Source organism: Schistocerca serialis, chromosome 6 (assembly GCF_023864345.2).
Source record: "Schistocerca serialis cubense isolate TAMUIC-IGC-003099 chromosome 6, iqSchSeri2.2, whole genome shotgun sequence".
NCBI classification, from domain to species: domain Eukaryota; kingdom Metazoa; phylum Arthropoda; class Insecta; order Orthoptera; family Acrididae; genus Schistocerca; species Schistocerca serialis.
The window spans coordinates 731,221,706-731,247,621 of record NC_064643.1 but is presented as its reverse complement, the minus strand read 5'-3'; the positions used below and the strand labels follow the sequence as shown (position 1 = coordinate 731,247,621).

Sequence of the window (25,916 nt, the reverse complement as noted above, 5' to 3'; positions counted from 1 at the left end):
AGGGCTGCTTTCCCTCAGCTCCTCATCTCATTACTCCATCTAAACTATCTCAGCTCCCATTCAGTCGCATTATTAATCATAGATAAATGCAGAGAGACGTCAAGAATGGCTTGTCACTTTTCAGTCACAGCACAAGTCACTGCACGCACTACGCATACTAGACACACATTATTTTATAGTGTAACAACAAAAAACACTATCAGCTGACATCAGGACAATAATGAATGTTGTGTTTTCCTTATGTGTAGAAGGGTTTGACCTGACCTGTACATTATGGTTGAGAGGCTAACTCCACTGATGCCGCATGGAATTAGCCGAGCGGTCTAAGGCGCTGCCGTTGTAGACAGTGCGGCTCGTCCCGGCGGAGGTTCGAATCCTCCCTCGGGCATGGGAGTGTGTGTGTTTGTTCTTAGGATAATTTAGGTTAAGTAGTGTGTAAGCTTAGGGACTGATGACCTTAGCAGTTAAGTCCCATAAGATTCCACACACATTTGAACACTTTTGCTAACTCCACTGCAAATTATCTACAGAAACTGACAGAGCTTTCATTGGGCTGTCGCTCCTTGTTCGATTTTCACCATTTCAGTTGTTGCTCTGTGCCACTGACTATACCACCCATCTCTGCAGTGCCGTGAGAATGAAACTGCTGCTGTATACCTTGATCTTAATTTAAATCAGCATCTGAAAACGGAGCTTTTGATTTAGCATTGCTACCAACAATTTCAGTGCCTGTGTGATCCATGAGTATCTAACACTGACTTTCTTCACACTGATGAACTTAGCATATGACCAGAATGTTTCTTGGGCTGTGTGAGACGCCTTTCAGTAAGATTCCTTTACAGTAGTCATTGAAGGTTTCGTTCATTAACCATTTGACAGTCTAATGCGTTTCATTCCGTGTCTTTCTATCTATACGCCTTTGAATTGTTTTACTTCTATTGTACAGTAATCGCTGATTCTGTAGAAATTTCCGTACAGAGACTTTATAGCATGGAGGGTCCCTCCATTCATGAACTGTTTTCCTAAGTACAATACATTGTCAACTATTCTTCTATATCTGAGCAACAGTACTGCTACATGTTGCGACCCAAGAGCTATTTCGAGTTCCTCCTTTATTTAACTCTAACCTGAGAGCCGTATAAGGTTATTACCTGGCTTTATGCCCTGAAACGCTGCGCTTTATATTAAATCTGAGTCACACATAAGTAACCGCAATCTCACTGTGATGACTATAGCGTCAGAGTGTATGTACTTTCACAATGCCCAATGGAAGAAAGGGGGGAATTAGCCAGAAATAACCAAGACGGAACTGAAACTAGAATCCATATTATAAGCCTTACACATATAATGTGTATGTAAATAAATTGTATTTGGCAGACACAATATGTGGAATGCAAATGTGTTTGCCATCCGTGTGCTACACTAGTTAATAATCTGTGAAACTCTGAGCCCTCGTGGTAACAAAAATTGTCCCGATCACTCTGCCTCGGCCGGCAAGTGTCTTCAAGTTCCTTAGTAACAAAGACTTACACAGCTGATACTTGTTACATAATATAACTGTGATCACTGCTCAACATAGGCTACTTCCTCCCAGGTTTAAAAACAATCAAAAACGAATGGGGTACATTTCGAGAACATAGATCTTGACTGAACACATGTCGAGTTATGTAACATGTGGAAAGCTTCATTAAACAAAGCCAGGGAGGAGGATAATAAATTCATACCGTCCAGACTGTATCGAAAGTAATATAATGATCAATGTTCATATACAGAATTGCAACCCTCATGGGTAAGCGCAGTTCAATAGCGCATGTGTTTTTACATCCCCATCAGACCCGATAGGCAAAAGAAAATTACGAAATATTTTTATTAGTCCCTGAGACATCATCATACGAGTGGAAGAGCATTGAGATAAGCCACTTGAACCACTGGATAGTTAAATTACATATGGGTATTAATACCCATGTGTTCTAAAAAAGCTGAAAACGCGAAGACCTAACATTCCACATGCCAAGTACGACTGCAAAATATATCGAAAAAAGACATCTAATTCTTCATGATCTGAAATGCCACGTAATTTAAAATCACGTAAATGCAGCGCAAATGTGCAAAACCCAGCAACAATCTCACCATAGTCCAGAACGAAGTCAGTTCAACGTGCCCTTTTCACTAGCACGAGATATAACGCATATACACGAAAGTGAAAAAGTCCTGGGATACTTCCCAATATCGTGCCGTACCTTCTTTAGCACGGCGTAGTGCAGGAACTCGACGTGGAATGGACTCAACAAGTCGTTGGAAGTTCCCTGCACAAATATTGAGCCACGCTGCCTCTACAGCCATCCATAACTGCGATAGTGTTGCCGGTGTATGATCTTGTGCGCGAAATGACCTCTCGATTATGTCCCACAAATGTTCGATGGGACCAATGTCGAGAGATATAGGTGGCCATATCATTCGCTCGAATTGTCCAGACTGTTCTGCAAACCAATCACAGCCCACTGACATGGCGCATTGCTATCCATAAAAATTCCATCGTTGTCTGGGGACATGAAGTCTATGAATGGCTGCAAATGGTCTCCAAGTAGCCGAACATAAACATTTCCAGTCAATTATCGGTTCAGTTGGACCAGAAGGCACAATCGTTTCCATGAGAACACAGCCCACACTATTATGGAGCGACCACCAGCTTGTCCAGTACCTTGTTGACAACGTAGGTCCATGGCCGCGCCACGCTCGAAGCCTACCATAAGCTCTTACCAACTGAAATCGGAACTCATCTGACCAGGTCATCCAGTTCTCTAGGGTCCAACCGATATGGTCACGAGACCAGGAGAGGTGCTGCAGGTGACGCCGTGCTGTTAGCAAAGACACTCGCGTCCGTTGTCTCCTCTCATAGCCCGTTAACACCAAATTTCGCCGCATTGTCCTACCGGATATGTTCGTCGTACGTCCCACATTGATTTCTGCAGTTATTTCACGCAATGTTGCTTGTCTGCTAGCACCGACAACTCTACGCAAATGCCGCTGCTCTCGAAAGTTAAGTGAAGGCCGTCAGCCAATGAGTTGTCCATGGTCAGAGGTAATGCCTGAAGTTTGGTATTTTCGACACGCTCTTAACACTGTAGATCCCGCAATACTGAATTTCTTAACGATTTCCGAAACGGAATGCACCATGCGTCTATCTCCAACTACCATTCCGTGTTCAAAGTCTAAAGTCTATTAATACCCGTTATGCGGCCGTACACGATACTGCCACCATCTGTCCATGTGCATATCGCTATTCTATGATTTTTGTCACCTCAGTGTAAACACTGACCCGAAAATTCTCAAATGTCGTAACAGCGTCCCACAGAAACTAATAACTGAGGAAAACTACCAACTAAAGAAGGCCATAGTACAAGTAAAACAAATAATAAACGAGTACTCAGATCTCTGCAATGTAATTCTGTTCACCGTCCTCAAAGAACCCATGCATGCAGTCTTTCTCAAAGAGTAAAATGATGTAGACCATGACAGACTTAACTTTCCCAAACGTAATTTTCGGTAAATAAGTTTTCTATATTGCGTTCTCTATGGTTGCAGGTCACAAACCGTAAAAGGAAACCAACTATAACGCAAGGTACAGAAAGCTACAGAACCCACAGCACGCTTTAACAAGATGCAAAAAATGTTATTTTCAGGTTTGTGAAAAAACTTTAAATATATAGACAGTAAAAAGCATTTTCCTATTATTTGACAGAAAGTAAATAAAAAAGCCACTGATGATCGTGTGACTTCAAGAAAACAAGTGTAAGTAAAACACAAGAGAAAGCAATCTTTGCTCAAGGCGGGATCTATCCAAAAACAGATTTGGCCACATTTTTTTTTAGCTCTTCTGATTTCAAACAGCTCGAGGAATTTCAAAAGTTCTATAACCGAAAGGAGCCACCGTTAAAATGTTCATGGGTGCGTGGGAGAGGAGCAAATATGTTGGCCACATCTTGAACTCGAATAATCCTTGTTATACCTTTGGGGCTTTTGTAGCTTGCGGTAGGTTTAGCAAAACTTGTCCAAAGAGAAGGGCTCACACAAATAAATAGTGGCTATTAGACTGTGCATAAACAGGATTGTCATTCAGCATGAATTCCACAAGCGCTTGCTAATTTATAGACCGGATTTTCGCTTCCCCAGCATTTATTGTCCTTACTCCTTTCAGTGACAGTAATGGTAACGCATCTCTTTTACTTAATAAGTCGCATGCTCATTCCGGATTCGCAGATATAAATCCCAAAATTTTTGAGTCTTTAACCAAGATTTCTACTACCAGCTGGCTTATTTCCATGCAAGCGGTTTCATGTTTTTCTAATCATGTTTTCCATAACTCGTCATAATATTTCATGATCCTGACTGCAAAAGTAATTTTCCGTCTCCTGGTTCCGCAATGACCTCCTCAGGAACAAGTGCCTGTTTTCCTGATGCGTTTGTACGTTCTGTCTGCTACGTCTGTGACTGCCTGGTCCAGATGTGTGCTCTCACCGCCTATCAATATTTCTTTCTACCGAAGCATGACTATTACGTTCGTTATCAAAAGCAGTGCTCTCTGTGCGTCCTTCTATTCGCGTTTGTCACTTCGGATGGTTCTATGACGAGTAATTCAATAGATCGATTTGATGTAGACCTACTAGCATGTCATCTCTACCTACTTCAGTTATGGTGGTTCCTGCTACTGTTAGCTTAGAACTCTGCAAACCTGTATAGCTGTTCATGCGTCCCAAGAATGGCATCTTTGTCTGTTCTTGAGATAGCGATTAGTTGCTGTTTAACCATATCATGTAGTTTTGTGGTAACAACTGTAGCTGGGTCTTCGTACTTAAATAGTTCGCTGAGGTATCGGTTCCCGTTTCATAATCTTCCAAAGAACTCTTTCAAAATGACTCCTTTAACTCTCTTGTATAGATGACCTCGCGGAAGCACTACTTTGAGCTCATTCTGCATTCTTGGTGCCTAACAGGTCAACAGAAACTTTGTTTCGATCTCTGCATGACTTACGCAGAACTCAAAAGCAAGCAGTCCTCATGCTAAGGCTAACTCCTCAGTCGACTTTTAGCGAATTTTCACCTTTCTGGTCACTTGACGGGTGTCATGCTATGACACTGCCCCGAAAAAGCCAGCGAATGGGGCTTTCCTTTCGATTTAAATGGGTGTGTAGCACACTTCGACAAGAATCATTCGCTGCTCTTCATATCCTCTGCCGTGTGAATGTCAATATCTCATGCTTCCAGCAGGATACGGCTTTTCTTTTTGTGTCTGTCTCTCCATGCATCCTCGTCTGAGCTGTCTGCTCTCGTCTTTACTTTTCCTAACATCTCCTTTCATAAACGTTCGTGATTATCAGCATCTTCCTCTGCTGGCAGCCGTGCAATATGTTGATTGAGTACATATATCTGCATTTGTAACTTAGTGTCTTAGATCATTTGAACTTGCACCATCTTACCCACATCAGTCTGTATTTTCATCAATTCGATAATCAGTTTATTTCCGTCACGCAAGATTTCATCTGACTTTTCGTCCTGAGCATCTACAAAGGCAGTCATTTTTAACGTAAGTTCCTCTCCTAATGTAATGCGAGCTTGTTCGGTTTTCATGAATGCGCGTTTTAACTCTTGCATTACTGAGTGACCTCGCCAAGCTATTATTAAGTCCGGTTTAGTCAATTTCACATCCAACTGACGGTCACGCTCTTCATCACATATCCTATTCTCCACCTTAAGCACAGCCTTAAAGTCAGTTCTTCCACTTTACAGCTCTCACCTATGCCTTTCTTCTAGCTCGGAGAAAAATGAGGTAGATCGGTCGTGTTAGATTGGCAATAAATGCTGCCCAATTATCTGACCACAAATTCCCCTGTTCCATTCGGTCACTGAATCTGAGTCCATTACATCTACCTGCACACGCAGGTTGTTGCCTAACCAATTATGAGTGTTGAACGAGTTCGCAATGCAGTCTCGAGTGTACGATGTTCATCAGTCAACACAAAAGTCAGGAAATATAGCTGGAGAATGCAGTGCTGTAAACGCCATTGGCCACACTCTACTCGTGAAAGGTAATCGTCCACTACTACTGCCCGATGGTATGAATGTATACCTTGTTCATGGACAGCATCCCACCCGTTAGCAAGACATGTGACCAACACTGGCACCAATTTGTCGGTGCTGGTGGGAAGTTCTTCTTTAGAAGACTGTATGGCCGTTATGGCGTACACCATTGTATGTCTCGCGTAAATACCACGAGAATAAGGTAAGAGAGATAAGGACACGTACAGAGAAATATGTTGTTGTTGTGGTCTTCAGTCCTGAGACTGGTTTGATGCAGCTCTCCATGCTACTCTATCCTGCGCAAGCTTCTTCATCTCCCAGTACTTACTGCAACCTACATCCTTCTGAATCTATTCAGTGTATTCATCTCTTGGTCTCCCTCCACGATTTTTACCCTCCACGCTGCCCTCCAATACTAAATTGGTGATCCCTTGATGCCTCAGATTATTTCCTACCAACCGATCCCTTCTCCTAGTCAAGTTGTGCCACAAATTTCTCTTCTCTCCAATTCTATTCAATACCTCCTCATTAGTTATGTGAACCACCCATATAATCATCAGCATTCTTCTGTAGCACCACATTTCGAAAGCTTCTATTCTCTTCTTGTCCAAACTATTTATCGTTCATGTTTCACTTCCATATATGGCTACACTAAAAATGGTTCAAATGGCTCTGAGCACTATGGGACTTAACATCTATGGTCATCAGTCCCCTAGAACTTAGAACTACTTAAACCTAACTAACCTAAGGACATCACACAACACTCAGTCACCACGAGGCAGAGAAAATCTCTGACCCCACCGGCTACACTCCATACAAATACTTTCAGAAACGACTTCCTGACACTTAACTTGATGTTAACAAATTTCTCTTCTTCAGAAATGCTTTCCTTGCCATTGCGAGTCTACATTTTATATCCTCTCTACTTCGACCATCATCAGTTATTTTGCTCCCCAAATAGCAAAACTCCTTTACTACTTTAAGCCTCTCATTTCCTAATCTAATTCGTGCAGCATCACGCGATATAATTCGACCACATTCCATTATCCTCGTTTTGCTTCTGTTGATGTTCATCTTATATCCTCGTTTCAAGAGACTTCCCATTCGGTTCAGCTGCTCTTCCAGGTACAATGTCATCGGTGAACTTCAAAGTTTTTAATTCTTCTCCATGGATTTTAATACCTACTCCGAATTTTTCTTTTGTTTCCTTTACTGCTTGCTCAATATACAGATTGAATAACATCGGGGAGAGGCTACAACCCTGTCTCACTCCCTTCCAAACCACTGCTTCCCTTTCATGTCCCTCGACACTTATAACTGACATCTGGTTTCTGTAAAAATTGTAAATAGCCTTTCACTCCCTGTATTTTACCCCTGCCACCTTTAGAATTTGAAAGAGATTATTCCAGTGAACATTGTCAAAAGCTTTCTTTAAGTCTACAAATACTAGAAAATTAGGTTTGCCTCATTTAACCATACAGTAAAGCTGCATGCCCTCGGGAAAAATTACGGCTGTAGTTTCCCCTTGCTTTCAGCCGTTCGCAGTACCAGCACAGCAAGGCCGTTTTCATATTCTCCTCAGTACACGAATTGAACAGACGCTTACACATTGACTTACGAATATATACTATCTGATTAAAAGTGTAAGGATACCCATTAGTGGACATTAATATAAGGTGTGTCCACTCTTCGCATTTATGACGGCTTGAACTCTGCTAAGGACACTTTTGACGATGTGTCTCAATATCTATGTATGAATGGCAAGCAATTCTTTCTCAAGACCCGGAACCAAAGGAGGTACTGATGTTAGACGCTAGAGTCTGCAGAGAAGTCCATGTTCTAACTCAATCCAAAGGTGTACATCCAGTTCAGGTCGGGGTTCTGGCCACGCCAGTCCATTTCAGGAGTGTCACTGTCCAAAAACCATCGGCTCGCAGATACATTGTCAGGCTGATAGAACCAATCATCCTCTACTGCACGCACTACAATTGCTGTAAAAAGCATCCATAGCCCTCCACATATAACATTTTCTTAAAGATAATATGAGGACCACACTGCAACCACGAGAAACACTGCCACACATACCACTACCTCCGCCGTACTTTACTGGTGACACTGCACACATTGACAGGCAACGTTCTCCAGGCATTAGCCAAATCCAAACCGTTCCATCGGATTTCCATGGGGCATAGCGTGATTTATCACTGCAAATCACTCGTTTCCAGCCACCCACCACCCAGCGGTGTCGCTCTTTATACTATTTCTAGCGTCGCTTAACACTGGCTCCAGAAAAGTGTGGCCTGTGAAGAACTTCTCAACCGTTCTACTCAGTTCTTTTCAGCTCCTTATGTAAAGTCACTGTGTTAGTCGGACTGCTGGCAGCGCTTTGGAGTTCACAAATTGTGGGGCGGCGGGTGGAATTTAATTGTTGTTAAATGTAGAATGTAAAGTAGAAAAGATGCATTTCCCGGCGGATTAACCATATGTGGGGCGGCGGGTGGAATTAATTGTTATAAAAATGTTCCTATTTATGCAGTCTTTTGCCGTTCTCAACACTGGCTCTCTAACTAAAATATTGGCAACCAGAAAGTGATTAGCAAAACGTGAAGCCTGTAATTAGAATTCCTAGTGCCCACTTCATCTGAGAAACACACTTATAGCTACAGCTTATAGCTCTGAGGAATTAGGAGATCGCCTGAGATTCATAATCAAAAACGATTCTCTAAAAATGTCACTATATTCTGAATGTCACAGACCAAAAAAGAATCCACACAATCCAACTAACAGAGCAGTTCAGAGTCTAATGTGCTGATACAACTATAACTGTTCAAATTAAATGTTTAAGTGAATGCTCGCCATAATTTGATGACAATGTTCATCAAACGCCACGCTAAATAATGGTAGAATGTCTGTCCCGCGGCGGCACGTGAAAATACGACATACGCAAACTGAAGACAGATCATTAAAGTCATCCCAGAATTGACACTACACTCGAAAAACGATTTCATGGTTACGCGTATCCCGAGCAACTTATTACGGCATCCGAGGCTGTTTATAGCAATGATACCGACGCGACGCGACTCCCGACACAGGTGGTGTGCTATTCAGCATCTGGAGAGAACTGGGGCCTTCTTCTCTCGCGCCGCGTTCTTATATATAAAGCCGCGGTGCGGACGGTGAAGGGAACGCCTGATCAATTCCGCTCTCCCGACTAGCCGCTGGGCTAGTAATGCACCACATTAAGTTATTGAATAAATCATTGCTTCCTTTGCTGATGGCCGATGAAGCTCTCAATTTAAATGTGCATTCAGCACACAGGTAAGTAATCATAATAAAAGTCTGACGTGGCTAAGTCAAATATTTTGGGCGAGAGAATTAATTTAATTACACTACACGCAGTAGACGAGCTCAGAACTTGCTCTTTGGAGCTACGCTATAGCTATAGTTTTTAGTTGTTCTGTTGAAACTTCTCACATCTTTATGATTATAGCGGATCTCCCTTCTACTCAAATTTAAACATCCTAGCTTTATTTATTCGCCTACTTAATCTATCTTGCTTCCTTAATTTCTAAGACAAAAACCAGAAAATCATGAATTTCAACAAAAATTTTAATTTGTGAGATCCAGAATACTGTTTCTACTAAATTATTATGCAAAAGGAATCCAAATATAAATTTTTAAGTTTCTAGCTCTTTTCTGTTGCGCCAATGATTTTTACAGAAAAACGTCCAAATTCGGAAAATGGTTAAAGTTATTGAACTGACATTCAACACATATTGATTTAGTATTACTCCTGACATGCTAGAAACGTTTCAGGTTATTTACTTGATTTTTAAAGTATTGCGCAACATTTATGACGTCAGAGCTAATTACAGCGGACTGGCTGGCACACAATTGAAAGACTGATGTGAATTTTATACGGCGTGAGTAGGCCGCTTCCCTACAAAGTGCTACTTCCGCTAATTTCATGCGATTGTTTACAAGCACCCTCCGAAATCCTTGACAGTCCCTGTCGGTCAGTCTCCCTAGTCTTGGTTCAGCTGTGGCTGTTCCTTCATCATTCCACTTCACAATCACATCACGAGAGACCTTTAGAAGGGTTGAAACGTCCCCAATGGATTTGTTGCTCAGGTGACACCCAATGACCAGTCCAACCTCCAAGTCAATGAGTTCTCCTGGCCGACCCATTCTGCTGTTACTGCTCCTCTACTGACAACACAACTCTTCCCGCCTCCTTTTATATATGCGTGTCCGCCTCTTGTGACATCTGACACTCAGTTCTGCGTTACATAAGGATATCCGGATACTTGTGGTTCAAATGACTCTAAGCACTATGGGACTTAACATATGAGGTCATCAGTCCCCTAGAACTTAGAACTACTTAAACCTAACTAATCTAAGGACATCACACACATCCATGCCCGAGGAAGGATTCGAACCTGCGACCGTAGCAGCAGCTCGGTTCCGGACTGAAGTGCCTAGAGCCGCTCGGCCACAGCGGCCGGCCCGGATACTTGGGATCAGATAGTGTAGATCTAAAGTGTCCAAAATGTTCTCCTCAAAGGCAACAGTGTGATATGTGTGTGGATGGCAGGTATTCATTTTTGACAACTAAAACCAGAGAAAACAAAGAACATTTGTAGCAGTATGTATTCAGAAGGCCTACCAAACGTAGAGTAAATTTTTCAAAAGCACACAGTACTCCGTACAAACACTAAATTCTGACAATCACAAAAACACGCACTTTTCAGTATGCTCAGCCTTACTTAGTGTTCTGCCTTACGGCAGGTCTTGTCATGGGTGAAGCCCTGTCCGAGAAGTCCACCGCATGAGCGTCTAGGGAAGTGATTCCAGTGGTGGTTTCCCGTTGCCTTCCACTGGTGATGATGAAATAATAATGAGGACAACACAACACCCACTCCCTGAGCGGAGAAAACGTCCGACCCTGCCGGGAATCGAACCCGGGCCCCTTGGCGTGATAGACCGCCGCACTGACCACATTGTTTTTTTTAATCTCATTTTGTTCGCTTTTGTTCGTTGCATCTGGTCGGGGTGGGTGCGCAGCTCGTGGTCGTGCGGTAGCGTTCTCGCTTCCCACGCCCGGGTTCCCGGGTTCGATTCCCGGCGGGGTCAGGGATTTTCTCTGCCTCGTGATGACTGGGTGTTGTGTGCTGTCCTTAGGTTAGTTAGGTTTAAGTAGTTCTAAGTTCTAGGGGACTGATGACCATAGCTGTTAAGTCCCATAGTGCTCAGAGCCATTTGAACCATTTTTTTGCTCGGGGTGGACGTCGTAAGACATCCATTTAAGTTCGTTGATGATCGATTAACTCAGTTTTTTTACTACAGAGGGCACGTAACCCTCTGACCGAACACGCTGAGCTGCCTTGTCGGCGAACCACTCAGCTATCGGGGCAGACGTGCTCAGCCTACACTGACGTAAAAAGTACAGGTGAAAATTCTGAACCTAACACGCAATTTCTAAACGTCATTGCTGAGCCACAGAACAAAACTGCGCAGTTATGAAAACGGAAAAAAAACTCGGAAATGGTGCAAGAGAAGTGACTTCGTGAAAACGCGTTCACCATACACTTCAGAAATCGACAGAAACAAAAGCAGTTATTGGAGAAACACAGTGGTGGTGGTGGTATTACTGTTTGGTTTTTTTCTGATAACGACCCAAAGCATACTGCTGAGGTAACAAAGAAATTAACCGAGTAGGAAATAAATTAATTCGAATTTGGGAACAGATACCACGAAGTCTTCATCTAAGTTCCATAAAAAACCGCCGAAAAGTGTCGACAGAGGAATTAGTCGATCGAAATAAAAAGTAAGGTAGGTGCTAATAAGTGGAATACTACCGAATGGTGTGGAAGCTGACATTGTCGAAGATCAGTTTCGGTTCCGGAGAAAATGCAGGCCCACTCAATGCAGTAAGGACCCTACAACTTATCCAAGAAAATAGGGTATAGAAAGGGAAATCGATGTTTAGAGTATTTGCAGATTTAGAGAAAACATCTGATAATGTTGACTGGAGAACCTCTTGAAATTTTGAAGGTAGCAAGAGTAAAATGCAGGGAGCAGAAGGTTATTTATAACTTGTACAGAAAACAGACTGCAATTACAAGATTCAACGACTTGAAAGGGAAACGGTAGATGAGAAGAGAGTAAGTCAGGATGTTACTCCACAGACATCTCCCACGCAGGGCGGGAGATGTACAAGAATAGTCCATGAAGGCACCGTGATTGCAGGGTCAGTCTGGCGTAACAGCTAGCGTATCTGCCTAGTAAACAGGAGACGTTGGTTGGAATCCTGTTGCTCGTATAGATTTTAATTCATTGCTGCAGCCTACATCATTTTACGTGTAGTCGGAACTGTCCGTTACGTTCCAGCAGAACCAACATTTACTCCACTAAAACTTTAGGTATGATAAACAAAGAGCATACTGTCTGAAGCAACTGGTCACATACGGATCGAGTGTTTGCAATCGACCTTTGATTTACATAAAAAGCGGAGAACTCAACAGAACTATATCTCACATTGACAAAAGCAGTTGCTCTGAAACAAAATAAACCGTTCCTCCTAGGTATTTACAACAGTATATTTTAGATATTCCATTGTTATTTATTTTAAGCTTTTGAGATTCCTTACTGATACTTGTCATCAACTGTGTTTTATCAAATGGTATTTGTAATCCTACGTTTGCTAGCTGACGTTGCAGCTCTGTAGTTTGTTCCCGTGCGCGTTCAATTGAGTCTGTAATAAGTGCCATGTTATCTGCAAATGCCAGACAATCTACAGTAATCTCGTTTGGCTTTCTTCGTAGCTCTATGCGATTAGTATTTGTGGCCTTTCTCCGTTCTCTAACCACTTTATCTACCACAGTTAGAAAGTAGGGTGGGACAGTCCATCTCCTTCTCTTATTCCTAATTTCTTTTTTTTAATTTGCCGACAGTTCTCCCATAAATTGAGCTGTTGATGTTGCGTTGGTTAAAGTTGCTGTAATTATTGCTGTTGTTCTGCAGTCCAGTCCAAATTCTGTTAAAATTCAGAGTAATCTATTTCTATCAACAGAATCGTGTGCGTGTTTCAAATTTGCAAATATTACCACATATTTCAGGCTTCTGATTTACCGAATTTCTAAGGTGTGCTTTCAGTTTATGGCTTGTTTTAAGCATGCTCTGCCCTCTTGAACCCTCCTTCGTATCCCCCTAACGTGGATCAAGTATTCTTTCAGCTTTGTGTAAAAATCCCTTCGGGTCTTATACTTCACTGACAAGAGGGAGATTTGTCTGTAATTTATAAGATCCGTTATATTTCCCTTTTTATGTAGAGACTGTATTGATGCAGATGACCATCTAGCCGGTGGCGTGTTTATTTCCCAGATTTCTTGAATTATTTTTGTTAAGCAAACTATCGTATTATCACTAGTCTTTCCATAATTCTGCAATTGTATTGTCTTCCCCATATGCTTTTTTTTAAGTTTCTTATGATTTCTTTAATTTTTTTGAATACTGAAGACTTCGGTCTTGTTCTCTTGATGCTGCATTGTCAAAATTGAAAATTTCCTGTGGTGGGTAGCAGTTGCGTTGTTGTTGTACGCAATTTTGAGCATTTTTAGATCTTTAAACTGTAAGCTTCACAATGTATATTTACTTAACCTCATTTTGAACGCTCAATAGAAGTCTCTTACGTTGTTTTGTTCATGCTCCGATTCTACTTCTGTCAACTGAACTTTTAGATCTTCTAGTCTGACCCTCTTAACACTATTTGATCTTGCTTTCCTGGCTTCTATGCAGTATTTTCGCTTCTTATCATTTTATATGAATTGATGGTGTTACTGGTTCTCTGTCTTTTGACGATTAGTTCACCACAATTTTCATTTCGCTAGGGGTGTATACGTTTCTTTTTTAGGAGGATGGACCTTTTAATGCTTCTATTAAGTCTTTTGGGAAATGGAATTCTTACATTCTTCCTGGAGTGTGAAGGTATTTCGCTTGTGTCATGTATTTTACACACCAGGTGGAGTAGTTCTGTCATGGCTGTGTCTTCCAAGGATCTCAATAATTCTGAAGGAATGCTGTCTGCTCCAGGAGCCTTGCTTCCACTTAGGGTTTCAGTGCTCTGTAAAACTCTTCTCACAGTATCATACCCCCTCCCCCCATCTCATCTTTACCTGCTTCCTCTTCTCTTTCGATAATACTGTTCTCAATTTGGTTTCCCTTATATAAGACACAGTATATTTTCACTTTTCAGTTTCCACTTCTTTTCTTAGAACGTGTTTGTTATCTGAAGGGTTGATATTCATTCAGTTGCTTTCCTTCTCTCGAAAGTTCTCTTTAATTTTCCTGTAGCTGGCACATATCTTTCGCCCAGTTATGCACGCATCTGCAGCCTTCCACTTGTCCTCTAGCCATCCCCGCTTAGCCAATTTGCACTTTATTTCAATCTATTTTTTAGACGTCTCCGCATTCCTTTTCGCCCGCTTCATTTACTGCATTTTTACATTTTCTTCTTTTATCAGTTACATTTAATATATCCTGTCTTACCCAGGGATTTCATTTACTGCATTTTTACATTTTCTTCTTTTATCGGTTAAATTTAATATATCCTGTCTTACCCAGGGATTTCATCTAGGCCTTGTGTTTCTACTTGCGCGATCCTCTGCTGCCTTCCTTATTTCATTTTTCAAAGCTACCCATCCGTCTTCTGTTGTACTCCTTTCCATCGTTTCAGTCCAACCTTGCCTGATCCACCTTCTGAAACTCCTAACAACCTCTGGTTCCTTCAGCACATTCAGACCCTGTCTCCTTAATTTCCTATTTTTTGCGATTTCTGCAGTTCTAATCCGAAGTCCATAACCAAAAACTATGATCAGAGTTCAAAGTTCACATCTGGTCCTGGAAACATCTCCATGTTTAAAGTGTGGTTTCTAAAACCTTCCAGTATCCCCAGGTCTCTTTCTCGTGTACAGCCATATTTCATGATTCATGAACCAAGTGTTAGCGATGATTAAATTATGCTCTGTGCAAAATTCTGTCAGGCGACTTCCTCTTTCATTCCTTCCCCCCAGACAACTTCTCGTAATATTTTTCCTGCTCTTTCTCTTCCTACTGCGGAATTCCAGTCACCTATTACGATAAAATTTTCGTCTCCTTTAACTATCTGAATAATTTCCTTTATCACATCATATATTCTTTCAGTCTCTTCTTCATATACGGAACTAGTTGTATAAACTTGTACTATTCTGGTGCGTGTTGGTTTCGTGTCTGTTTTACCTACAATAATGCCTTCAGTGTACTGTTCATAGTAGCTTACCCGCATTCTTAATTTTTATTCATTATTAGGCCTCCTCCTGTATAAGCTATTTAATTTTGTGTTGATAAATTACCGCTATATCTAACTTCAACCTATCCATCTCACTTTGAAATTTTATAACCTACTTACCCGATTAAGGGATCTAACATTCCAAGCTGCGACCCGTAGAGTGCCAGCTTTGTTTTTCCTAATAACGACATCTTCCTCAGTAGTTCCTGCCCAGAGATCAGAATGGGGGAATATTTTACTTCCGAAATGTTTTATGTAAGAGGATGCCATCAATAATAAACCATTATTTTACCCATATTTTAAGCAGAGTTGCATGCCTTCGGGAAAAAAAGAATGGCTGCAGTTTTCCCTCGCTTTCAGCTATTCACAGTACCAGCACAGCAGTGTCCTGTTGGCTAATGTTACAAGGCCAAGTCAGTCAGTCACCCAGCCTGTTACCTCTGCAACTACTGAAGAGGGTACTGTCCCTCTTCAGGAGCCACACGTTTCTCGGAACATTCAACAGATACCCCTTCCGTACTGTTATCTGCATCGTTGAGTCACGCAAGCCACTCCTGCTCGGCAGTGTCTATGATTCGTTGGGCGGGAGGGTGGTGGCAGGAGGGGGAGGGGGGGAGAAGATTACGTTACACAACGTACGTTTACGCTGCAGCTTCGGAGCTCGCACCGCTCCTTTTCGTCTGATGCACTGAAGGGCCCTTTCTTGTCAGTCAGCCTACTAAACAAGGGATTTTTACGATTTTCTTTGGAAAAAATAATGAAGCAATCAACGTAAATATCTTTGCATATTATTTATCGATTCTTGGACCACGTTTTCTGGTCTTCTTCAGAAATTCAGTTATCATTAAGCCTCGCATCCGCGGAGTAAAGTTGCTCTGTCCCAGTATGGGGTGTGTAGATGACGGAAGCCCTGCCGTCTACAAATTTTATCTGAAATCTAATAACAAACAATTATCTTAATCTACAGGATTTTCTGGTAAAAATATAATTTTTAATTAGCCTATAATCGTATTTATTCTTATAAAAACTCATTATTTCCTATAACATGTGCATGGAAAACGTGTGCATCAAGACACCACGGTGACACACTCGGTTTGTCGGGTAATGTCTATGCGAGCGAATACAGAGATCACTTAGCACGGAAACTTCCTAGGAGAATGAAAAATCTGTAGTATTCCGATTTTCCTGCGGTTGCAAGATTTATAAAACTCATGCTCATCCCCGAACAGCCTCAGACAAACCTTGATAAGCAACCAGGATAATTCGTTTGCAGAATCATATTACTGCTGTGTCCAAGATGTCCATATTCATAAAATATAAATGTCTCCGCAGAAATGTGCAATCGATTTGACATCATTGTTTTGGATGCCATGGATTAGCGCAAACCTGATGTTTGTTGATGGCTTACCGTCTGACTGCTGTCGTTGTTCCGTGTCCTTACCGTATTTTCTTAAGGTTTTGCTCACTGGAGGCTGATAAATTCCTGTTGCTCGCCAGTCGCGCGTCTCGGACTCATGCTGAACAACAGCCTGGACCGTTTCAGAGACCTCTGTATTGTTGAGAACTGCATCACGTCAAGATATGCTATTTACTTTAAGAGGACATGTGGAAAATAATCACCGCAAATTTAAGGAAATTATCCAGCGATAACAGAGGCGTAACTAAGCTTGGACGACCGGGGCAATGGCCTCAATGTAAGATGCAGCTGGAAACCAAAAAAAGGAAGAAGTGGATAAAAATTAAAATGGGAAGGAAAAGTGGAAAATTTACTAAAATGAAATAATCAAGAGAAGTTTTTTGCTGCGTTAAATTAACGAAAGACAATATTGAAACTCATTCTGACATAAAGATATACGAATCATTTACCACCTTTACTCAGATCAAAGATCAGTGTACATTAGGATACTAACAGCAGTTAACTTAAAAAATGGAAGGAAAGGGACTAGATGTGAGAAAGTGTTCCGACTAAGGCTATGACGGAGCATCCATGATGGGCGTCGTAGACAATGGTGTGCAATTAGGATCAACTCACAATTTTCGTTGCACACGATATACACACGAATTTGTAAGCTCATTTCGTGCTTGCTCCGAGAGCTGATTCTTCAAAACACTTTTCCTAAAAGTACTTAACGATAGATTTTCATTAATGTCTTCAGTAACCATTCATTTAAATGTTCATACAGCACTGCAGGCCGCGGTAGCCGAGCGGTTCTAGGCGCTGGAGTCCGGAACCGCGCGACTGCTACGGTGGCAGATTCGAATCTTGCCTGGGGCATGGAGGTGTGTGATGTCCTTAGGTTAGTTAGGTTTAAATAGTTCTAAGTTCTAGGGGACTGATGACCTCAGATGTGCTCAGAGCCATATGAACCATTTGATCCTACAGCACGGGGAAACATCATCTGTACTCCTGCTGTGTCAGGCGCTTGCAGTGGTTCACTCAAATTTTGTAAACGCCTATGAACCATAGGAATCCACAATTTGTCCATTAGTATCTACTGCAAAATCTGATGCACTTGTAAACATATCAAAAAAGCGTTGGGTGGTATACTGTACATTCCCAACCTCCTGTACCATTGCCCACTTTACTACAAGCACTGACCATCTCACCCGCCTGACCAGAACAATGCGTGCCCTCCCTCACTTCATTACGTTGCCAGGTTAGCAAACCACTTTGCAAATGTACTTTTATAATTTTATTACGTAATTCTTGAATAACTGCTTTCTGTTTAGAGTCAGCAACTCAATTTTCAAGATCTTGAATGCGACTGAGCAACTGATGCTTTTGCGCTTGTATTCGGAACACCTGCGTCCGGCTAGCGACACTGCCCTGCAATAACTCTTTACTAGCACGCACACTTTCCAGGAGGCTATTACACTCACCTGGCCCACTGTTTCCGTGTTGACAAGGCAGCGTCCCAACATTCCGCGCAGCCGCTGCGCTAATTCCACCACGCTATCTCCAACTTTTTCTTGGCGTATAGCCAGCTGATATTGCAACTGACGGGGCCAACCAGATATACAGGCCCTGCAACGAACTTGTGACGTCACACTAGGCGGCTTGTCTGTCACTCTTCGCGAACGCTCGACTCCGTGCAGGATCCACAGGAAATCACCATGTAACTGAAAAAGTGTCCACTAAGGGTCTTAAATTTCTCGTGTGCTGCCGAGAGCTTATGCGCATTTAAACGAACAGTAAACATGTAAATGTGTGACTAGGGCCTCCCCTCGGGTAGACATTTCACCGGGTGCAAGTCTTTCGATTTGATCCACTTGGGCGACCTGCGCGTCGATGAGGATGAAATGATGGTAATTAGGACAACACAACACCCAATCCCTGAGCGGAGAAAATCTCCGACCCATCCAGGAATCGCACGAGGGGGCCCCTAGGATTGATATTCTGTCGCGCTGACCACCCAGCTACTTCTTTTTATCGTTGTGTTTGGTCGTTGCGGGCGTCACATGACATCGGTTCAAGTTCGTTGTTGATCCTTTCACTCAGTTTTTTATTACAGAGGCCAACCAGCTCTCTGACCAAACACGCTGAGCTACCGTGCCGGCTGGATGAAATGATGATGATTAGGAGCTACTGGGGGCGAACTAAACTAACAGTCAAGAAATATTAAGCTCTCCTGAAATTGTTACTCGCTTCCCTCCGGAGGTGGCTGCTGGTCATGGAAGCCCCGTAGTATCACGTGCTGTGAAGTACACTCTTTGACATAAAACCTGACCGGGGGTCGGGCGCTTCACAGGCTAAGTCCGCGCTGATCGCGACATGGCACAAATAAACTGACCAACTCGCTAATTCTCTAAGTCCGGCTATCTGCACAATCTGGCAACGCTGTAGATTGCGGCACTTCCTGGAGGAACTCTTGTCCCATGTTACAAAAAATCCTAGACTGTTTACGCCCGTGGTCTAGTGGTAGCATGCGTTCTTTCTGTCTTCAATGTCTGTGGATCGAGACCAGGTGGGGTAAAATATTTTTATATCCTCTCCTGTCTGAATGGTGAAGACGTGAATTTAATGGTAGCGCAGATTCAATCTATTTCACTTTCTGACACACCGATAACAAAACTTTATCCTGTAACCATTTTGCGGCAGATTTCTCGCAGACTGTCATCCTCTGGACTCCGTATGCGGCAAAGCTCCGGGATCCACTTGCTGGCTACCGGCAGTGGCCGTGGCGACAGCAGACGCGCTGCACTCCCCTGTTCTTTATCGAAAACGCCTGCTACCGCTCATCGCTTTTGATAATTTGAAACGCTTTATTATTATTAAATGTTTCTCCACAGAAGATTTCTACGATTTCCATTCACGCTCGAAAGCAACATAGACTCACGCCCTGATTAGTAGATGGGTACTGTATTACATTCAAAACTGTTCAAATGTGCGTGAAATCTTATGGGACTTAGCTGCTAAGGTCATCAGTCCCTAAGCTTACACACTACGTAACCTAAATTATCCTAAGGACAAACACACACACCCATGCCCGAGGGAGGACTCGAACCTCCGCCGAGACCAGCCGCACAGTCCATGACTGTATTACATTAATCGGCAAGAGCTGCGTATGGTCCGAAATTAATTTGACAGACTTAGTCGAAATTAAACCAGCCGACTACATTCGATGAACTTATAAATGCTTCATACCTCTTTCCTTTCTTTTCAAAGTCCATTATTTGTGCAACTTTTGGCCTATATTCGGATGTTTTCATCAAGGCAGAGTGAGCGTCTGTGGTGTAAAGTGTATTACAGTTTTTGTTTCATTCCTTACGGTAAGTCTACGCCATAAACTGTGTGAATAACTTGCAATGCATGCTCTGTAGCAGTGCAGGAACACTGCACATTTGGAGTTCCATGTATGGGTTCATAAAGTATTTAACGTTGATCGGAAGTGATAGTTAAGGACATCAGATTTAAACCAGAAAAATGTATCGATTTTGAGGTTTCATAGAATGGAAAGGAATTGCTAACGCCGGTGTCAGCTAACGTCTACAGTTTAATGCTATTGCAAAATTTAGAAGAGAGGAACTATATTTATCTACATGTTCACTTCATAAACAACCTCCTCACATGTTAGACCTATATGACGAACAAAGCTCAAATTCGTATCGTTGACAGTCGGTTTGAATCTTTTCAGAAACTAGTTTACAGTGAAGAAGCTAGGCATTTGCAAAGCAGACATCCGATATATTAACGTAATTTACTAAGTCGAAATTGCACGTTTTTTATCCACTGGCATAATTTATTCAGACAGAATCAGCACAAGACTATCAAACAAAGACTTCCATTTACCGTTGCAACACTCTAACCAGCAGCTGATCCAAGGTTAATTCACGGTGATGGTCCGAAATTAGCAGCTCTCTGCTTTACCTCTTCTTAAATCTCAAATGAAATGAATGCCATGAGGAATCGAAAATTTGTTGACTGCGTCTCTTCTTGCTTCCATCCTTACCAACATATCTCTTCATTCTCGTGGTAATCATGACATTCTATATGTATGTTGCAAAACATTGCAAGTGGACACATGCGACATCGAGGTGTAAAGCATTCGATATCTAACATTATGTTCAATGGAATTAAGCTTTACTTCGTTTTTATTTTGAGATGATTATGAACGCTACGGAAAATTATCTCACGTGTTTTATGCTGAATGTGAAGTATTTAACACTGTAAACGTGCATTTACTTCCGGGTGTAGCCCGCCATTACCTTGCTAAATTCACTTAGTGCTATATAAGAGGTGTTTCAATCTCGATGAAAGCCGCTGAACACAAAGTTTTATTTTCCATTTGAATTAATGGAGTTGCAAACTGCTAGTAAAAATTCCTTATACGAAATCTGAAGAATGCCTTTACGCACAAATCTTCGTGCAATTTCGACTTAGTAAATTACGTTAATATCTCGGATGTATGCTTTGCAAATGCCTAGGTGCTTCACTGTAAACTAGTTTCTGAAAACATTCAAACCGAGTGTCAACGATACGAATTTGAGCTTTTTTCGTCATATAGGTCTAACTTGTCAGGAGGTTGTTTATGAAGTGAAGATGTTGATTAATATAGTTCCTCTCCTCTCTAAATTTTTGCAATAGCATTTAACTGTAGCGGTTTTCTGACACCGGTGTTACCAATTCCTTTCCGTTCTCTGAAACCTCAAAAGCGATAACTTTTTCTGGTTTAAATCTGATGACCTTAACTATCACTTCCGATCAACGTTAAATACTTCCTGAATCCATACATGGAACTCCAAATGTGCAGTGTTCCTGCACTGCTACAGAGCATGCATTGCAAGGTATTCACACAGTTTATCGCATAGACTTACCGTAAGGAATGAAACAAAAACTGTAATACACTTTACACCACAGACGCTCACTCTGCCTTGACGAAAACATCCTAATATTGGCCAGAAGTTGCACAAATAATTGACTTTGAAAGAAAAAGAAACGAGGTATGAAGCATTTATAAATTCATCGAATGTAGTGAGGTGCTTTAATTTCGTCCCAGTCTATAAAATTAATTTGGGGCCATAGTCAGCTCTTGCCGATTAATGTAATGCAGTAATCTCCGTTGCTTTCGAGCGTGAATGGAAATCGTAGAAATCTTCTGTGGAGCAACATTTAATAATAATGAAGCGTTTCAAATTATCAAAAGCGATGAGCGGTAGCAGGCTTTTTCGATAAAGAACAGGGGAGTGCAGCGCGGCTGCTGTCGCCACGGCCGCTACCGGTAGCCAGCAAGTGGATCCCGGAGCTTTGCCGCATACGGAGTCCAGAGGATGACAGTCAGTGAGAAATCTGCCGCAAAATGGTTACAGGATAAAATTTTGTTATCGGTGTGTCAGAAAGCGTGGACTTTGCCTGTGAAGCGGCCGACCCTCGGTCAGGTTTTATGTCAAAGAGTGTATGTGCCACGACCTGTCTTAATCGTGGGACTCACCAACAGCGATTTTGTCAGATATCTCCAGCACATTCCTGGCTTCCATAGTACATGAGGGGTAACCTGAAGCATAAGATGGAATATATTATTGGCGTTCGCAAACAGGTCACAACCACTTAAATGGGAAACAAAGTCCTATCACACGACAGGCTCAGAACTCCCATCATCTTGTCTATGAACTCTGCTACCACTGGTATGGTAGGAGCTGTAGGAGGTAATAGGGTGCCGGGCTAACATTAATTCACACATTTTTAAAACAAATTTATTAAAAAGAAATTCCGACTCAACCTTTACAAAAAAACACATGTTGCCCAAACTTTTTTTAAAGGTAATCGTTACAATACCCTTGATTAAATATTAACCTTGATCCAATACTAATAGCAAATAGCAGCGATACAATACCTCAAGACAATTACGACATCAATTAAAAATTTCAGCTGAAACTAAGTAACTACTTGACGTTAAAATTTAAATCCCCAAACCTATCTTAAAAATGCATATGGTAAACCCATAAATAAAAATTATAATGATAAATTGACATTAATTCAAATTTCAAAACAATCTTCAAATAAATAATTTAGCAACAGAACTTAAAATACAAAATAACAATTAGAGCAGGACCCTACTCACAAGCAGACCAATTTCGCTCGCAGCAGAATTTAAGATTTACTCAAGTACTGTACAGGGGTGCTAGACTATTTCAAAACAAGCTTAGACACAGAGCGCCTTCAGATGAACGCCAAATAAGGTGACGCAATTGTTCAATTAGCAAATGTGGGCCAGCCGCCGTGGCCGAGCGGTTCTAGGCGCTTCAGCCCGGAACCGCGCTGCTGCTACGGTCGCAGGTTCGAATCCTGCCTCGGGCATGATTGTGTGTGATGTCCTTAGGTTAGTTACGTTTAAGTAGTTCTAAGTCTAGGGGACTGATGACCTCAGATGTTAAGTCTCGTACTGCTTGGAGCCATTTTTTTCTAGTTCGGGGCCGAGACTCATGGTTTTCCGCATTTTTGCAGTTACCACTTTCGAAGATGTTACGATGATTTGAAAAAGGGTCTCGGCCCGAAACTACCCATCGAGAGAATAAAAACAGGGAAATTTGCAACTTTGGCTAGTTTTTCGTTGTACTGATTTTAGAGGTCAGTTCGGTTTTATAATCTATGAAATTTTTTAGTCTGCCTTTGCATCACGAATTCTTTACATACGAATGGAAAAACTGGTAAAAGCCGACCTCGGGGATGATCAGTTTAGATTCCGTAGAAATGTTGGAACACGTTAGGCAATACTGACCCTACGACTTATGTTAGAAGAAAGATTAAGGAAAGGCATACCTACGATTCTAGCATTTGCAGACTTAGACAAAGTTTTGACAAAGTTCAAATTCTGAAGGTGGCAGGGGTAAAATACAGGGAGAGAAAGGCTATTTACAATTTGTACAGAAACCAGATGGCAGTTATAATAGTCAAGGGATGTGAAAGGGAAGCAGTGGTTGGGAAGGGAGTGAGACAGTGTTGTAGCCTATCCCAGATGTTATTCAATCTGTATATTGAGCAAGCAGTAAAGGAAACAAAAGAAAAGTTCGGAGTAGGTATTACAATCCATGGAGAAGAAATAAAAACTTTGAGGTTCGCCGATGACATTGCAATTCTGTCAGAGACAGCAAAGGACTTGGAAGAGCAGTTGAACGGAATGAACAGTGTCTTGAAAGGACGATATAAGATGAACATCAACAAAAGCAACACGAGGATAATGGAATGTAGTCGAATTAAATAGGGTGATGCTGCACGAATTAGATTAGGAAATGCGAGGCTTAAAGTAGTAAAGGAGTTTTGCTATTTCGGGAGCAAAATAACTGATGATGGTCGAAGTAGAGAGGATGTAAAATGTAGACTCGCAATGGCAAGGAAAGTGTTTCTGAAGAAGAGAAATTTAAATGTGATTTGAGACTTTCTCGGCGTATTCCATTCGTGAAATCTTCTCGGGTGATCAGCCGAGTAAAGGCGTCGTCTTCTCTTGAAGATGATGGGTACGAAACCCTTCGAAACGTTGCGAGAAGACGACGCCTTTACTCGGCTGATCACCCGAGAAGATTTCACGAAGAGAAATTTGTTAACATCGGGTATAGATTTAAGTGTCAGGAAGTCGTTTCTGAAAGTATTTGTATGGAGTGTAGCCATGTATGGAAGTGAAACATGGACGATAAATAGTTTAGACAAGAAGAGAATAGCAGCTTTCGAGATGTGGTGCTACAGAAGAGTGCTGAAGATTAGATGGGTAGATCACACAACTAATGAGGACGTATTGAATAGAATTGGAGAGAAGAGAAGTTTGTGGCACAACCTGACTAGAAGAAGGGATCAGCTGGCGGGACATGTTCTGAGGCATCGAGGGATCACTAATTTAGTATTGGACGGCAGTGTGGAGGGTAAAAATCGTAGAGGGAGACCAAAAGATGAATACGCTAAACGGATTCAGAAGGATGTGGGTTGCAGTACGTACTGGGAGATGAGGAAGCTTGCACAGGATAGAGTAGCATGGAGAGCTGTATCAAACCAGTCTCAGGACTGAAGACCACAACAATAACAATGAAAAATTGTAAAAATGTTATTTTTTTTTAAATTGCTTAAATATTGTGGTGCGTCTTATGATCTGCACGGCTTATACTCCGTAAAATACGGTAGTTTCTGCACTGACACCACTTGTACGCACGGAATACAATCGGCCTCGGAACTCTTTGGACGCACAGTGGCTTCGTTCCTCCACAGTTGGCAGCCTCTTCCCCGCAGCCCCACGGCTCCCACACACAGAGGCAGGGCTCAGGGCCCGCTCTCCACGTTTTCCAGGGCATGTCGTACCCGGCGGCGCAGGCTATGTGGTCGCAATGGGCGCCGCCACGCGAGCGCAGCGTGCTGGCCAACGTGGGCTACGCGGGCTGCGACCTGGGCTCCGTCGTCGCCATGACTGTCTCGGGCGTCATCACCGCCAAGCTGGGCTGGCCCGCCGTCTTCTACATCTTCGGTAAGCAGCTCTCTAACTGACGGGCGATTGTGTCAACTGCAACATCCCAGGAAAAATGACCCGACTCAGAGGACGCGTAAAGCCGTCGGCACCAGGCCCGACGCAGCTAAAGCCCAGTTTCCACGACGACACTAGGTTGCAGGCAACTGCGCTACCGGCCACTGCGCATGCGCGCCGCGCGTGTGCGCAACTCGTTGGTGAAACAAAACACTGTCGGCGTGTTCCAACTTTGGCGATACTAGCTGCACGCTAGGTGCTACAATCTGGAACCACGCCTGGGCATGGATGTGTGTGATGTCCTTAGGTTAGTTAGGTTTAAGTAGTTCTAAGTTCTAGGGGACTGGTGACCTTAGAAGTTAAGTCTCATAGTGCTGAGAGCCATTTGAACTAGTTGCACGAGTTTTGAGGTTATGTGTGTTCGTTGAGTGTAGACAAACTGAAATATGAAGTGGGGAACGGAGAATAGAGTTCGCTTTTTGGATATCTATGCTTTGCATAGGTGTTTGTGAGATTTCAGTGAGGCTGATTACAAAAATAGCAACATATTGCTGCCGCTCAGACCGTCATGTA

General features: G+C 42.3%; 1 protein-coding gene across 1 annotated transcript in view; it reads left to right on the top strand.

Moving 5' to 3' along the window:
- LOC126485053 (sialin-like) overlaps positions 1 to 25,916 on the top strand; it is a 259,946-nt gene that overhangs the window by 23,593 nt on the left and 210,437 nt on the right. The window contains exon 3 of the mRNA XM_050108655.1: positions 25,094 to 25,346. Within this exon, the coding sequence (XP_049964612.1) occupies positions 25,094 to 25,346 (253 nt within the window). The remainder of the gene's footprint in view (positions 1 to 25,093; positions 25,347 to 25,916) is intronic.